The 15,308-nt window shown below is 41.8% G+C and overlaps 1 protein-coding gene across 2 annotated transcripts; it reads left to right on the forward strand.

The window, feature by feature from the left end:
• The first annotated feature begins 470 nt into the window (after nucleotides 1–470).
• clint1a (clathrin interactor 1a) lies at nucleotides 471–14,162 on the forward strand. 2 transcript variants are annotated; one of them, XM_069696884.1, is made up of 12 exons: nucleotides 471–714; nucleotides 4,321–4,425; nucleotides 5,658–5,754; nucleotides 6,767–6,875; nucleotides 7,357–7,521; nucleotides 7,755–7,938; nucleotides 8,163–8,379; nucleotides 8,477–8,576; nucleotides 9,156–9,221; nucleotides 9,674–9,984; nucleotides 11,552–11,744; nucleotides 11,879–14,162. In XM_069696884.1, exons 1-12 carry the CDS (start codon nucleotides 674–676, stop codon nucleotides 12,154–12,156), a joined length of 1,866 nt encoding a protein of 621 aa, XP_069552985.1. In that variant the 5' UTR covers nucleotides 471–673; the 3' UTR covers nucleotides 12,157–14,162. The 2 variants fall into 2 exon arrangements, with proteins under 2 accessions (XP_069552985.1, XP_069552986.1); XM_069696885.1 differs by having other exon boundaries at nucleotides 9,677–9,984.
• Nucleotides 14,163–15,308: the final 1,146 nt, after the last annotated feature.

Below are 15,308 nucleotides of genomic sequence, written 5' to 3' on the forward strand. Positions count from 1 at the left end.
CACATTTTCGCTGTCTTGGCCTAAGTAGGCCACAGATACATTAAATGCTGCTCGACTATGTTTTCACCACCAGAGTCCACGGGATTAATTTTATTACAGCAGATTTTGTCATCGGGTCTCGGGAATATTTCACTTTTATTTTTATTTTTTTTATTATTAAAGTTTACCTTACGTGTTGTCTAAATTCAGTCAACCCCCCCCCCTCCCCCCAGAGGTCATTGATGAGATCCCAGCGGGTCCTAAGAAAAAAATGAATTACAATTTAATATCATTATTCCTCAGTCAGCTGGTTTCCTCTGTTGTTTTGATATTAAAAAAAAAAAAAAAAAAAAAAAAAAAAAAAGGTCAACGTACTTAAACAGGGCCACAGACACGGATTAGAAACTACAACTCCAATGCTGCTTCCGCGGTGTCGGTGACGTCACAGAGGCATTTCCCGTAGCAACCTTTCCGGTCGGCCCGGTGGTGCGCGCGCGCCTCCTGTCTTGAGAGGTGAACAACACTTCACTTTCCCGAGTTCAAGGATCGGTGTCGGTGTTCGTCCGGAGAGTTGAGGGGCTGTTGTTGGGTTGTTGTTTGTTTGTTTTTGTTGTTGTTGTCGCCGAGGCATTAAAGCCCCCCCTCCACTTTTTTTTTTTTTTTTTTTTTTTTCTTTCTTCCCGCAGAGCTCAAGATGCTGAACATGTGGAAGGTCAGAGAGTTGGTTGACAAAGCGTGAGTATGTCGGAGTACCTGGTTGTTGTTGGACTTCACCTGTTTCAGAGAGACACGTACCCAAAACTTTGACGTCACGTCGCTCCAACAAGTTAGCTCAAGCCCGTAAATGCTACTAGCGAGTTAGTTAGCTGACTTTTACACACACACACACACACACACAAAACACCGTTTGTCTTCGCTACGAGTGTCCCCGTCCTTGTCCCAGTTGTGTCCCCTGGTCGGTCTTTCACGGCCGTTTGCAAATGTTACGGATTAAACCGAGCGTGTCTCCCGACAGCACCGAGCTAACGAGCTAATTACGTAGCCTGTGTAGCTCGCTCGCTGAGCTAGCCAGCTCGGCTAGTTTGACAGCTCGTCGGCTGAACGATCAACCGGGAATGTTTAAGACTTTCTAACTTTAAAAGTTCCCAACATGTCTGGTTTACATCGGCCTTCACAGACAACTCACCTGTTGTGCTTTTCGTACGTCATAGCCTGCTTTTCTTTTCTTTTTTTCCCAAGCGCAGCTAACAAACATGACAACGACTCCAAAGTTTCCAAAAAAGTCTCAATATTATATCTTAATAGTACAAAATCATTAATATATTGAAGTAGTTCCTGACGTAGGTATCAACACGATAATCCTATTTTACATAACGCGCACTGTTAATAGTCGTGTTTATCACGTCACATTATAACACGTCACTGGATTATAATCCAGCAGAGTATTTATTAATCGGTGACCAGCCGTCTGCAGTGTTTTGCAACTTGTTGGTGGATGTCCAGCTGCGAGGGTGAAGAGCAGGACTTTGTTGATTTAAAGTTAAACCAGACGTGACCAGCTGCTGTTTATCCCTCCAAAGGTTTTTTTTACTTTAACTGATAATGATGTAAGTGTTGGGAAAACTGTACAGGAAGTAATAAAAAGAAAAAAAGCAAGCACCATAGGCACACTAAATCCTTGGCTGTTGTACTCCTCTGGAGAGTCTTTGTATAGTTTGATGGGTGTGGATGTTCGAGCTTGCACGGGGCGGTAATTTAGTACCTGAAATGATCCAGCAGCTTGAACTGAACTTGGGCAACACCTCGGCTGTGATGCACCATTTGATCCGTCTCAGACGACGGTTGACTTTCAGCTGCTGACGAAATGTCGGCACGCTGTCCTGCACTGTCGGGCTGTGTTTGGCAAATTGCACAATTTTTTTTTTGTTTGTTTTTCCTCCCTTCAAAGGTTTTAGTGGCTAAGTTTGCAAACCCAGACGAACGCTTGTTCTGAAGTCTGCCCAAAACTGCAATCCCGTGCGTGCACTTGTCTCCCTGAAGTGTGACCTCTTGTAACATCGGTTGTTTGTTAGAGAGTCAGAGGCAGACCAAGAGAGAAAACATTAAAGGTGTGATTTTTTTTTTTTTTTCTTCTTCTTCTGAATATAGGAAAGGAAGTTCCCATTGCCATTTGTCTCTGGGTGTATCTGCATTTGTGGGTAATGAAAGAGCTGGTGTTTTGAGATATTCAGAAACTGTCACCTTTTTGTGAAATAGATTAAAAAAAAAAAAATGAATTAAGTGGCTTCAAACTTTGAGTCGTTTACACTGACACTGAAGGTGGCATTATGCAACAATCTTGTGCAATTACACTGTGTTTTTTTTGCTAAGGTAGGAAATGCATGCAAAAATTTAGAAGGAATGACGCAACATAAGTTGTATGAAAAATATAATGCAGTTAGATTCATGAGAAACTGCAAGGGGAATGATTTGTAAGCACTAGCACGGCTAATCTGAGAGAATCGTCACTTCCGTTTTATCTGGTTGATATCTAGGACAGCAGCCACTTCTGTGAGCAGATAAGATGTTGCATCACTACATCATGTCCTCTTTTGTTTTGCTGTAATGTATCAACTAAGCAGCATCCTTAACACAGTTAGAGAAACTCAGGAGATATGTTAGTAGGATAGCATAAAAAAAATTGAGGCTCCTCGAAACTAAATACCTCGAAATGAATCTCGAACTAAAACTTATATTAACTCTTGGGGCTAAACCGAGTGTTATATGAAGATTGTTTCCATGACAATTGAGTTTGAGTTTTAACTCCATCTTGGACCCGTCTGGACCTGAAGTTCCTGTGAATCACTGTCCAGCGGATTTTCATCAGTTGGCATGGTTATAATTCAAATACTTTTCTTGGCATAGATCAAATTTTACAAAAGCGAGTAGGCTGTGTTGCCAGAGTGGTAAACATACCCTGCAGCTTCTCGTAGTTATACAGCCTGCCTGTCGAGCCACAGACAGGGTGTATCTCCGTTAACCCGACCATCAAATCAATGCAGCTCTTTCAGGCCCTTTACATTTTATTGCTGATGTGGCAGGAGAGAGGGGTGAGGCGGTGCAAGTTTCAAATTCCTTGTTTTCCTCGGCATGCTTTGGCCTAAGCTGTGACACGGCTTGCTTAATTATCTGAAATAAGATGCCTGTTTGCATATTGATTATACTTCTGTATTTCTCTAGGAAGCCATTCTTACGTAAGCTAATAGACGAAAAAATAAACATGTACCGAGGCCAGGGAAAGTGGCTTGGCTATATGTTACACCTACTTTTAGGACAAAGCATTGGAAGTTGATGCACTGCTCCATGTGCAGCAGACAAAGCTGACGGCGATAACCAGTATATCCAGTTATTGCTAAATAGATAACTTATTGATTAAATATCTATTCACAAATTCAGAATAGTGAAATTGGGATTGAAAAATTCTTCTACAGAAGGTGTCCTTGCCAAATAATGTAAAATAGTTGATGTAAACAGACAACAATGCAGCAATTTTTTTTTTTTTCTAGAATATTCTTTCCTTGTAAAAGCGCTTGTTTTACTCAACATCATGGCACACCTGTATAAACTGGGCATTTGATGCGTATTGATTTTCTGTCTTACTGGTCGTCACGGCGTTTATGAGCACATATTGTCGACCAATAAAAGAAAGTACAAAACTTTTTTTTTTGCAGTCGGATAGAACAGAAATAAGCCAACGCTCGATTCTTAGTTTGTTGAGTAATCATCACAATTCTGAATATATCTGCGCAGGCCGTATTGAGTACATGTTACACACATCGCTGCTGATTCTGGCAAGATTTGTGTTTTGCCATGAAACCCTATGAAATAAAGAATCCTATCAGTTTAGAAAACAGGCTCTCGGTTAGTCTGAAAGTATTAAAGAGCCACTGTTTGTTTTGTTGCTTTCTTCTCATTTAAGTTCCTTTTTTCTTGCGTACTTAGTTTTTAGTTTCTCCGAATGTCAGCAAGCAAAAGCTCACACATAGTACAATCCTGTTTTATTTTGGGCTTCATTCATGGGTTAATGTTGATGCAGATTTGCATTTGCCTATTTCGTACCCTGTCTTTGGATTTAACAAGCCTTTAGGTTCAGAGTGCACACACAAGCACTCCCTGTTGCCCTTTTAGCCTCTAAAAGGACAAGTGGGCGGGCGTGGCTGTCATGAGAGCACTATTTATCAATTATTTTCCATTTTGTTGGTCTAAATAGGCTGCGTATTTTGAACTGAAATACTAAATGCTTTGCAGAATATTGATTTGTGCAATGAAAATGGTCATGTTGCTGTTGTTGTTGTTGTATAGGACCAACGTGGTCATGAACTACTCAGAGGTGGAGTCTAAAGTCAGAGAGGCCACCAATGATGACCCTTGGGGACCATCAGGACAGCTGATGACTGAAATTTCCAGGTAAGTTTCTACAACCTGTCCTTCTGACAGGAACCAAGGGTACTCGTAGATTAAAAGCAAACCACTGAAAGATTAAAGCTGTTACCAGCTGCATTTAATGAAACCTTTTCTTTTTTTTGTATTATTATTATTATTATTAATTTTGAGCTTGGAAAACCTGCCTCCATTTTGACCACAGAAACCTATTTTAGGTTTTGGGCCATTCCCACAAAAGTCCCTGTTTCCCAGGTAGTATTGCCAGAAACTACTGTTCTACTTTTGGCTGAACTCATGACTGCTACATCATTCAAAATGCTACAAAAACTGGTTGCAATATCAGTATTCGGCCACAGACGGTCATTTTAAATAGTTGTGTTATTGATATTTTAAATATACATGTAGCTGACCACAGACAGAAAGACAGAAACTAAACAGATACTCAAATTTAACGTGATAATTGTTTCAATGTGAATTAATACTAAAAGTAAAACAGTAACTCGACAAAACACTGAGAATGTCGGTGCTATTTCTGAAGTACAGTTTTCCTGGGGAAATCCTCGTAAAGCGCACTTAAGGGCACATATTTTTAATTGAGAGCACAAATCATACAATAATTGGGCAGTTCTATAGCAGCAATTTAACCGAAAAATCCAACAATGATCCAGAAACCAGCTTGATTCACCGAAAAAAAATTGGTGTTGCTTTACATTTTGTAAACTGTCAGCTTAACAGTTTGATAAACCTTGATATCCAATGTTACTGGATTATTTTAACTTGTTTGTAAACCAGAGGATTTTTTTTTTAATGAACTATACATAAATTTAAAACTTTTCCTTCATAGTTGATTATTTCTGTATTTTTCCACAAAGCTTGCATCAGAATGCACGTTACCTGCAGTTTTTGACAGCAGCAATAAAGCGTAAACAAGAAAGTTACCTGAACCTCCCAAATTTGCAGTGAGGTACATAGTGACATCAGTAGAGATCATTGTTTCAGCCTGTATTGCTCTGATGAGCCTGATCCTTTCTGTTCCTGGTTTGCAGTGGATACACTTAAAGGAACCTGTATATCCTGAAATACTTGAGTTTGTCCGTGGAGCTCCACAGTTCAAGAGTGTGAGGCCAAAGGCTGTTAAAGGAAGAACCAGCTCTGTTGTTAGTTGTCATACATTGGAAATTACAACTTTTTCCAGTAAAAAGACAATCTCCCTCTTTTCTTTTTTTTTTCCTTTTGGGAAATGTTTTTGTAAACAGAGCCACCTTTATGTATGAGCAGTTCCCAGAAGTGATGAACATGCTGTGGGCCCGCATGCTGAGGGACAATAAGAAGAACTGGAGGAGAGTCTACAAGGTCTGCCACAGTACTGTTGCAACATCCCACAAACACACATGCTCTATTGTGATACAAGGCTGGAAGGCTTAAAATGCTGAGTACAGTTTTGATTAGGTCTAAAGCTTCTGACCTCAAATTAACATGGATTTATTTCTAATTTGGTTTTAACTTCAAAATTCCTGCTCTTTACTTAAAGACAAGAATCAGGTATCAGCAACAAACCTTAATATTTGGTGAGGTTATGCATTTTAAAGGAAAGGTTTTTTGTTCTGCTAATAAAACAACAAGGTTTTTTTTTCCACACACAAAAAAAACCCCAACCTTTAGAAGCCTCATGTTGTTTAACTTGCTCTGAATTAAGAGACAAAAATATTCCTCTCAGTGGGACAGAAATTACAGCTTGAGCAGGTTGGATTGTCTCCAACAAAATTCAAGTTAAGAATACAATCTTAGGCACTTTTCAGCCGTGACCAGAAGTATGAAGTTATTTGTCCGTCTGTCTGTCCTGTTGTCATGAACACAATATGGCAGAAATGCTTTGAAGGAATTTCTTCAAATGTGGCACGTTCACTCTGCCTTTAGAATTAACTCATTAGAAATTTGCCGTCAAAGGTCATCTCACAAAACACGTTTGTGGCCATAGAAGTCATTGACTTATTATGACAAAATTTCAAACAAACGTCTTAACAGGATGAAATAGTGAGGTGATGATATTGTATGTCCAAAAGGTCCAAGGTCACCTTCCCTGTGACATCATAATGTTCTGCAAAAACACTTTTCCGGCCTTTACACAATACCAAAACTCAAGAGCAGCTGCGGGGTTGAAGATGTGTGGATCTTCCACCTTTTAGAATCTGTGGCTTCTTTGCAGCAACATCCATATTTGAAGCTTTGTCTACTATCGTGGCAACAACTCTTCGTTCAATGAGTATCGGCTTTATTGGAGAAATTCCTTCAAAGTCTTCACTACGTATATAATAGGAGTCTGGCAACACACACGGTTGACATGGTTACTGTGTTTTTTCCTCAGTCCTTGCTACTGCTGGCCCATCTAATCAGGAATGGATCAGAGAGGGTTGTAACCAGTGCCAGAGAACATCTGTATGACCTGAGATCATTAGAAAGCTACCACTTTGTAGGTAAGGAATCATTCTGGTCTTTTTTTTCACCCTCTTTTAAACAGACTTGCTGAACAACTTTCTTTTAAAATTTTTACTTTGATTGGGTGAAGGTCTCTCTGCACATCAGGATTATAATGTTTAGTGTTTATTAACAATAGCTTTAGTGTGAGCTGTGATGAAAGGTCGGAAGCTCTAAGCTCTGCTTAGTCCACAAACCCTTACACACCACACACACACACACACACACACACACACACACACACACACACACACACACACACACACACACACACACTCTACCCTAAAGCTGCTTTCCCTCCTCCCAGCTAAGTGTGTATTCATGGTGTTGTTTAGAAGCAAGGACACTCAGTGTTCCCTGTATCCAGATGTTCGTATTTTATCTCCTGTGTATGCATGAGTGTGTGTTCAATATATTACAGTTCCTAATTAATGAATGATAAGAATTTGAGTTTTTCTGTCTTCTAATCTCTGTCCGTAGATGAGAATGGGAAGGACCAAGGTGTGAATGTGCGTCAGAAAGTGAAAGAGACGGTGGACTTTGTTCAGGACGATGACAGGCTGAGGGAAGAGCGGAAAAAGGCAAAGAAGAACAAAGACAAATACATTGGCGTTTCCTCTGACAGCATGGGATACCGAAGTTACAGTAAGTCCTCAGTTTAGCAAGTAATATAAACACACTGTTAATTAATTTAACAAAAACTTCTGATTTGTATTTAAGTTCATATCCCTGCACAATTCTGACTGCCCTGTTTGTAAATGTGTTGTCAATGAGGTGATGTTAAAAACAAGCAACTGTGTATTATATGCCCATATATTAATTCCCCATATATCTTGTTTCTATCTCCTTGTCCACCTAATTTGATTTGTCCTCGCTAGCGGGGGACAGGTACGACTCCGGTGACAGCCGGGGGAAGTGGGACGACGACTGGGACAGGAATAAAGGGCCATTCCCCTTCAGTGAAAAGTTGGGGGAGATCAGCGACAAAATCGGCAACACCATTGACGACACTATCAGCAGATTTAGGAAGAAGGAAAGAGACGATTCACCTGACCGATTCAGGTAGGAGAGAGCTGCCATATTATGTGTCTTCATATTAAACTTATATGTACTTTACCGAATCGGTTAAAGCTTCTTACATCATCACTTCTTATGATCACCTAGAACAACACAACAACATTTCAAGAACAGTGATTTACTTGTGTACCTTGATAGATTCAGTATCAGATTCTTTCTGTATCTTCACACAACTTGTCGTCTTACCCGACACGTTATTTTCTCTGCAGTGACAACGAGGAGGACCGAGGTCGCACGTCTCACAACGGCCAGCAGGGGAAAGAGTTCAAAGATGAAGAGGAGACTGTTACCACCAAGAGTGTACACATTGTCCAAGCAACAGAGACGACAGCCACCCGGAAGAGAGGAGTACCGTCCAAGAAAGTAGACCTGGGGGCCGCAGCCCACTACATAGGAGACAAGAGCCCGGATACCAGCACCAAACAGGTACCAAGACCACGATGAGCATAGAACATAACATGAGACTTTATTGATATGGGTCTGCTTATGTTTGAACTGTGTCCTGATGGATTCTTTGTTTCAGCCCCAGCCAGCAGCAGCAGCAGCAGCCCCTCAGCCCTCCAGTACTGCTCTAGCTGACCTACTGATGGTGGACACAACACCTCGTCAGCCTGCTGCTACAGGTATAATGGAACTAACTCGAAATAATACCCTGACATGTAGTGAGACGCATTTGTTAGCTGCCTCACCAGGAATTAGATGAGAAGATGGATCAGTTCCATTTCTCCGGATACTGAGAGAAACCACTGGTCTCTGGTCAAAAGGGAAAATGGACCTACCAGGAGCTGCAAATGTGCCAGACACCTGTAAATCCAGGAATAGCATATTCTAGTTCAGGGTCACAGTATCACAAACAAGAAGCTCCACAGTGGCTACAGGCAGATACTGGACTCTGCTGGAAGTGACGGTGCCCAGCTGCTGATACGAGCTTCAGATTTTGGGGACAGCATAGGGAGGGAGTTGATGTATAGGAACTAAGTGCACCAGATGTTTTTGGAAGAGTCCCCAGTGAACGGAGAGGGCGGGAGCGCTGAACAGATGTTTGGTCTCCTCCACCTATCCACTGCCTCCCCCTCCCCCCCATCCCTCCCTCCCACCCTCCCACACTTCTAACACTGAGGGAATGCTAACTATGGCAGAACGACACCTGGAGCTCACTTGTTTAAAACTGACGGGTTTATTTCTGTTCTTTCTCAATGCAGACCTGATCGCAGGATTCGCTGACTTCTCCTCGTCTGCTGCTTCTGCTGGACTGTCCTCTGCTTCTGGTTGGTTTTAAGAGCTTTTTTTTGTTAGTGTGTGCATGTGTATGCTGTCCTGTTGCAGCCGTACTGCTAGAATATTCAGAGGGATGCTGGGAGGGAGCCCTGGCCATATGGAGCCTGCTACCTGTTCTGCATAATAAGAACAGACACACATCAACTCCTGTTATGGATGACAAGGAGACAGGGACAGAGGAAGACGTCGGTGGGGGCGGAGGAAGCTGAGAGAGACTGAGAGAACAAGCCGGGCTGCTTCAATGAAAATTTAAAACGTGGCACTAGTGGTCACTGGATGAGTTAAACCAGCCTCACTGAAGATTCAGCTGTTTATTCTTTGTTGCTTTTACAGGTTCAAATGTTGCCCTTTTGTGCAATTATTTACACAGCTCAGTACAAATATCAGTGTTTGGATGTTGACTGCAGACATTCACGCGTCTCTTCTACCGTTCTTGTCGCAGCAGCACCAGCCTCGAACACCAATGGAGACTTTGGAAATTGGAACGCCTTTCCTGGAGGTCAGATGCCAGCATCTGCTCAGACTGTCGACATCGGTGGAAATGACCTCTTTGGAACGATGACAGCAGGTGCTGCCGCCGCCCCGGCCCCGGCCCCCGCCCCGGTCTCAGCTCTTAGCTCGGGTCCCGCCTCGGCAGACCTGTTTGACCTGATGGGGCCGACTCAGTCCCTCACCTCCTCTCAGAGCCTCAACTTTAGCATGAGCAGCACACAGAGCATGAGCAGCACAGTCCTGCCACAGTCTAGATCACAGGTATGCATGATCGCACTCATGCACACACGCATCCTTTTTAAATAATTCATTGATATACATGCACAACTAGCATACAGGTGGAAGCAAAATATCTGCTGATAATTAGTCAAACACTTTCAGGGTTCACTGACACAGTTTGACTGATGCATTTTCTAAAGCCACAGATAAATGTGTTATAAGTTGAACTGTATATGTAAAATACAAAATTTAGTTTAAATAATTTAAAAGGACTTCATGTAAAAAAATGATCTTACCTTATGAGTTGCTTTTACTATATTGTAGAGATCCTGCTAAATGATCATAATTAGCGGGTTCATTTGAATTTGCCCGTTTATAACTAGAAAAATGAGGTATTGCCAGATTTGTGTGTATTGTGAGTTACAATGCAAACATGATTTTCAAAGTGCTTATTATTATTATTATTATTATTATTATTATTTTGAATGGACTTAACTGATATTGTCAATCACGACAATAGTGACCCAAAAAGCCACGACAAGCCAGTGAATATAACTCCGTGGAAAATATACCAGTTTGTGTACCAGATGGTTTATTTATTATTTATTAGTAAAAAAAAAAACACACATCATGGTTCGGGGCTTTAGACATCAATCCTCTCTGCACTGTTTGAAGCTTACATGTTACGCCCAAATAACAGTATTTACCAAAGCAATGAGTGAAGTTTATATATATATGGATTTTCTTGCCATTTTCTTTTTGAGATGTTGTTAATGCCAACAGAAATGAGCGCGGTCGCAGACATTTGAATTTGTTTCTATTCTTCCAATCACACGCTTGCTTGCTCTCGGCCTTCATAGATAAATGCTATGCAGAATATTCGGGCACGTCAACTTGATGCTTATGTGTGAAGCGTGAAATAGTCGTGAAACAGCAATCGAATGCCAAACGGATGTGAAAAAGTACATAACTGACGTCAGTTACAAATGTTTTGACTCATTTATCCACTTGCTCACAGTTTACACTGCTCGTTGACCACATCAGTCAGTATTCCTGTGTGAGAGAGACATACCCTGCGCGACTGAAAGACGGGAGGACGAGCATGATGGTGGAGAGTTAACACGCAGCGGCCTCACCAGATGCTCCTCTCCCCCAGAGACCACCCGCTAACCACCCACTCCTCCTGTCACCGTCACAGAATGAGAAGAATGAGATTTGAGTTACAAAACCATTAAAAAGCCAACAAAAGCTCGCATATGTCGACTGTATTTCCATGTTAAAAGATTGTTGACCTACTTAAAAAAAAAAAAAAAAATGCATTCTTTGTTTCACTGAGAAGACACCTACATCTCCCTTTTTACGCGACTTACTTTATGTTTTTAATGAGTTCAGAAAGAGGCACCAGCAGATTCTTCTGACAGTATCAGGGTAAAGTGGGTCAGGTTAAAGGTTTGGGGTCTTGAATTATGATTTAAAACAAAAAAGCTTTTCATTGTGTTTTCCACTGTTTGGGCTTTTATTTGTCTTACTGTATATATCTGTAGAGTTTGGTTTGAATGCGCTCTCCCTCGTAACGCTGTCTGTGCACGTGTGCCTCGTCTTTCCCCAGCCCCTCCAGAACATGGGGGGTCCTCTACAACCGCAGGCTGTGCAGCAGGGAGCGGCCTCTCAAGGTGTAGGACCCAAAGCAGCCCTCCCATCCACCTGGTCAGATCACGCGGTTAACATCAGCCTGGACTTCCTGGGTCCTGGCATGCAGCCCCCCAAGCCTAGCCAGCCCACTCTCAACACCCTCCAACACGGTGAGATGATTAGAAGATTAGACACAGATGGCAGCCACCCTGTAAAGAAGTTTTCTTTTAAAAGCATCCTGTCCGTCAATTGTGACTTAAAACCCCGTTACTTTTATTCACCGAGTTTGTCGTGTTATTTTCAGGCAACCAGGCGCCGGCCAACATGCTCTCCCAGGGATTTTCCAGTATGAATCTTGGACCTTCAGCAGTCAGACCGCCTGCCCCTCCTATGATGCACCCCGGTGCAGGCATGGGCATGGCCCCCAACCAGGGCATGATGGGCATGGGGATGAACATGGGGATGCCACAGGGAGGTATGACCATGGGGATGCCCGGTGCTATGGGGATGGGGATGAACCCTGCCATGGTCCAGCAGCCCAAACATGATGCCTTCGCCGACTTCGGCAACTTTGGAAAGTGACGGAAGCGGCCGAGCGACGATGATCAGGAGGAGTGGCGGCAGTCTCTCTCTCCGTCCGCTGGCGAAGGATTATTATGAGCTGCAAACAAAGAGTACTTGAATAATGTCAACTATCATGATACCAACACCCTAAAATCTCCCCGTTTTTCAAATGGATCTAAATGAATGTGTGTGTTTGAACCAATGAACTGTCTGGCCTGGGATGGGATGGGATGGCGGTCAGACGGACACACTGATGAGAGTGTTCCTTGTTGGTTATGAATCAGTGAGAAGAAGGAAGAGAGTGACCGAGAGAATGTCGAGATTTGCTGTGTAACCTCAATCAATTGAAATCACCAGAATAGCAAAAAAACAAAAAAACAAAAACAAAACATATATCAGTAGCTGCATAATTTCTTTTGAGCTGTTTTCTCAATAACTTTACTGAATGATGAGTTTGGATAACGTGATCAGCCATTTAAACTTTCTAACGTACATTGAAGAATGTCAAGTTACCTCTTTATTTTTCTATTTTTCTCGTCCTCGCTCTTCCTTTGGTCTGTAAATAGAAATCTGGAGCCCATACAATAAGTTATGAAGAACATACGAGAGGCAGTGACGATGTGAAGAGTCCTATCATGCAGGCCAAATCTGATATGAATTAAGACCTATAAGAAAGCACATGCAAACCTTCTCTTTGTACATAAGTGTCCACAGTCCAGACTGTGAGCGTTGGAGTCATGGATTGTTTGCAGTGAAAGCTGTTGATTGATTTGAGGGATTTCTCCCGTCAGCATCATTTGTGGCCTTTCTTATTGCTATATATCTATATATTTTACTTATGAAGAATATTCTAATCTGTTTGCATCCAAATGAGATAATCAGTAGGTAGAAAGAGGCTCATCCAGGGTTGTGGGTTCTTCATTACCGCACAGAGTGCCTGAAAGACCTTTTGCCTTTTGTCTTCAGTTTAACCTCTTCAAGGGAGACAACGTGACTGTGCAGTGTTGAATCGAGCTGCCAGAATGGAGCTTCTGTACTATGTACAAACATAACGTACTGTGTGTTTGTACTTGTGCCTCAAGCCAAGCTTGCTGTCTGTACAGATATCGGATGCAATTATTATTTTGTTTGTCCCATGCACTTCTTCTTCTTCTTCTTCTTTTGTTTCCAACGTCTTCAGGCCAGTGACACCTTCAGAGCTCCAAAAACATCCAGATGAAAGACCATTTGAATTCAGCACCTCGTGTTGATTCAGACTGTTATTAGGATTGTGAAATGCATCCGTCTGTTCAGTGTTCGTCAGTGCATCTCGCTAAACGCTGCCTTCCATCTTCACTGTCATTGTTGTAACCGTCATCGGTCCAAGTCCGTGTGTTTTGTAACTTATCAGGTACAGAGGATTGTGTGAGAGGAAGCACTTTTACCAGCTCGGATGCAGTGAGGTTGTGTTGGATGAAGAGGAGTTGCGTGACAGCACTGCATGAACTGTCCCATTCAGCTGCGCACCAGCTACGTCATGCGCGTGATGTGCACGACGTTGCTCTTCAGTGGTTCAAGTGCCTGCCGATGGTTGCTTCCTGACCCATGTAAAAAGTGATTGATAATCAGGATTGAATGATGGCTGCCTGACACATTTGGTATGTCAACGATCAGATGAATAATTCACTGGCTTAGAGAAGGCAGTTTATTCTGCAGCCTCGCGAGGATTGAAGTTGGGCTCAAGAGGCTGAGCACACTAACACAGAGTAGCCTTGCATCGGTGTCAGAACCATTCAAATGACCAAAATCTGTTTGCTGTTTTGTTTTTCTAATATATATATCAGTAGGTTATTTTATGCATTTTGTTTTCTACTTAAATCATGTTGGTCTTCTCTGAAATGGGATTGTTACTGCAACACTAGTATATGCAAATGTCAACAACAACAACAAAAAATCCTTTGAGAAAATGAAATTTTGCATTATTCCCATTTTGATTTCCACATCGAGATTCTTTATCTACAACATTAAACAGTTGATTGAAATTTGCTAATGGGGTGTGTTATTTGGTGTGCTGTGTCATTAGCCTCATTCAAAAGTGCTTCAAGCAGCAGAAGTGAAGCCACTTGGCTTTGAAATGACATTTACTCGACGTGCGTTTAACTTCACTGTTCCCGGTAATAAAGGAGAGGCCCTCAATAAATCTACATGAAATCCGTGGATTCAAAGTTCTTCAAAGAGCAGGGAACATGCAGGACCTGAAACTAAATCAAATAAGCGAAGTTCAAGTGAAAAGAAACGGCACTACTTTAACAAGCAAGTGTCTGACAGCTACAGAACCTGAACGCAACCGAGGTTTCAAAATCTCAACTCAACAAATTTTCACTTAGCAAGCATAAGCTTGTGTGAATGCTTAAAAAGCGTCTGTTGGTACAGTTAAAGAAGTGTTGACACTTTGTTCAATAATTGTTGAAAAAGTTTCTCTTGGTGAGAGGGTTGGCCTGATTTCGGAGGTATAATACACACAAGAGACAGATTGTTTTAGTCTTTATAATCAGCGCTGTGCCCTTCTCTGATTGTATCAAGGTTTGTTGGAACACACTCGTGTGACAAACACGACTAAAACACAGCTTGCATTAAACACTTGACCCCGTTTTCCCTCTCTGGAGACGACTGTTAAATGGGCTATACTAATAATATTCTCATACATTATATGAAAAGTAACAGTATATACAGTAGATGGAGAAAAGCTCAGCTGCTGATAGGATATGCCCCACTTAGGACATCAAATGTATAAAAACAGGGTCAATTAATCTCTGCAGTCAAATTAAGACAAACTAAAATAAGAAAATAAAACTCTTGACGCAGACCTGGAGACATTGTTCTGTGGCTCACATCATCCAAAACTAACCTTTGTCATTTAAAAAAAAACAAAAACACATCTTTACAAGTTCCATAAGATGCAGTAAATTGTGCTTTTATGGGTAATGTGCCCATTAAAGAGTAAAAGCAATCTGAGACGTCAAGACAAATGACAGCTTTTGAGTGCCATCTGCAATCTCGAGCTTCACAAATTCAATTATTCATAATGCATTTATGAAGCCCGCTGAGACTGCGCTGTCAGTCTCGCTCAAACTAACGGGGAAATGCAACATAAAGGGACAAGCTCTGTGGGATGACAATAGCCTGGCAGA

This window comes from Brachyistius frenatus, unplaced genomic scaffold (assembly GCF_029030835.1).
Source record: "Brachyistius frenatus isolate BFR_SWC_R1_liver_20210118 unplaced genomic scaffold, ASM2903083v1 Contig_22, whole genome shotgun sequence".
Taxonomy (NCBI): Eukaryota; Metazoa; Chordata; class Actinopteri; family Embiotocidae; genus Brachyistius; species Brachyistius frenatus.

What these genes read in the sequence shown, in the direction of transcription:
- clint1a (XM_069696884.1), top strand. Translation starts at nt 674, where the DNA reads ATGCTGAACATGTGGAAGGTCAGAGAGTTGGTTGACAAAGC. An exon ending in AGAGAGTTGGTTGACAAAGC is followed by an intron (nt 715 to 4,320) that starts GTGAGTATGTCG and finishes GTTGTTGTATAG; the next exon opens with GACCAACGTGGTCATGAACT. An exon ending in TCGTCAGCCTGCTGCTACAG is followed by an intron (nt 8,577 to 9,155) that starts GTATAATGGAAC and finishes TTCTCAATGCAG; the next exon opens with ACCTGATCGCAGGATTCGCT.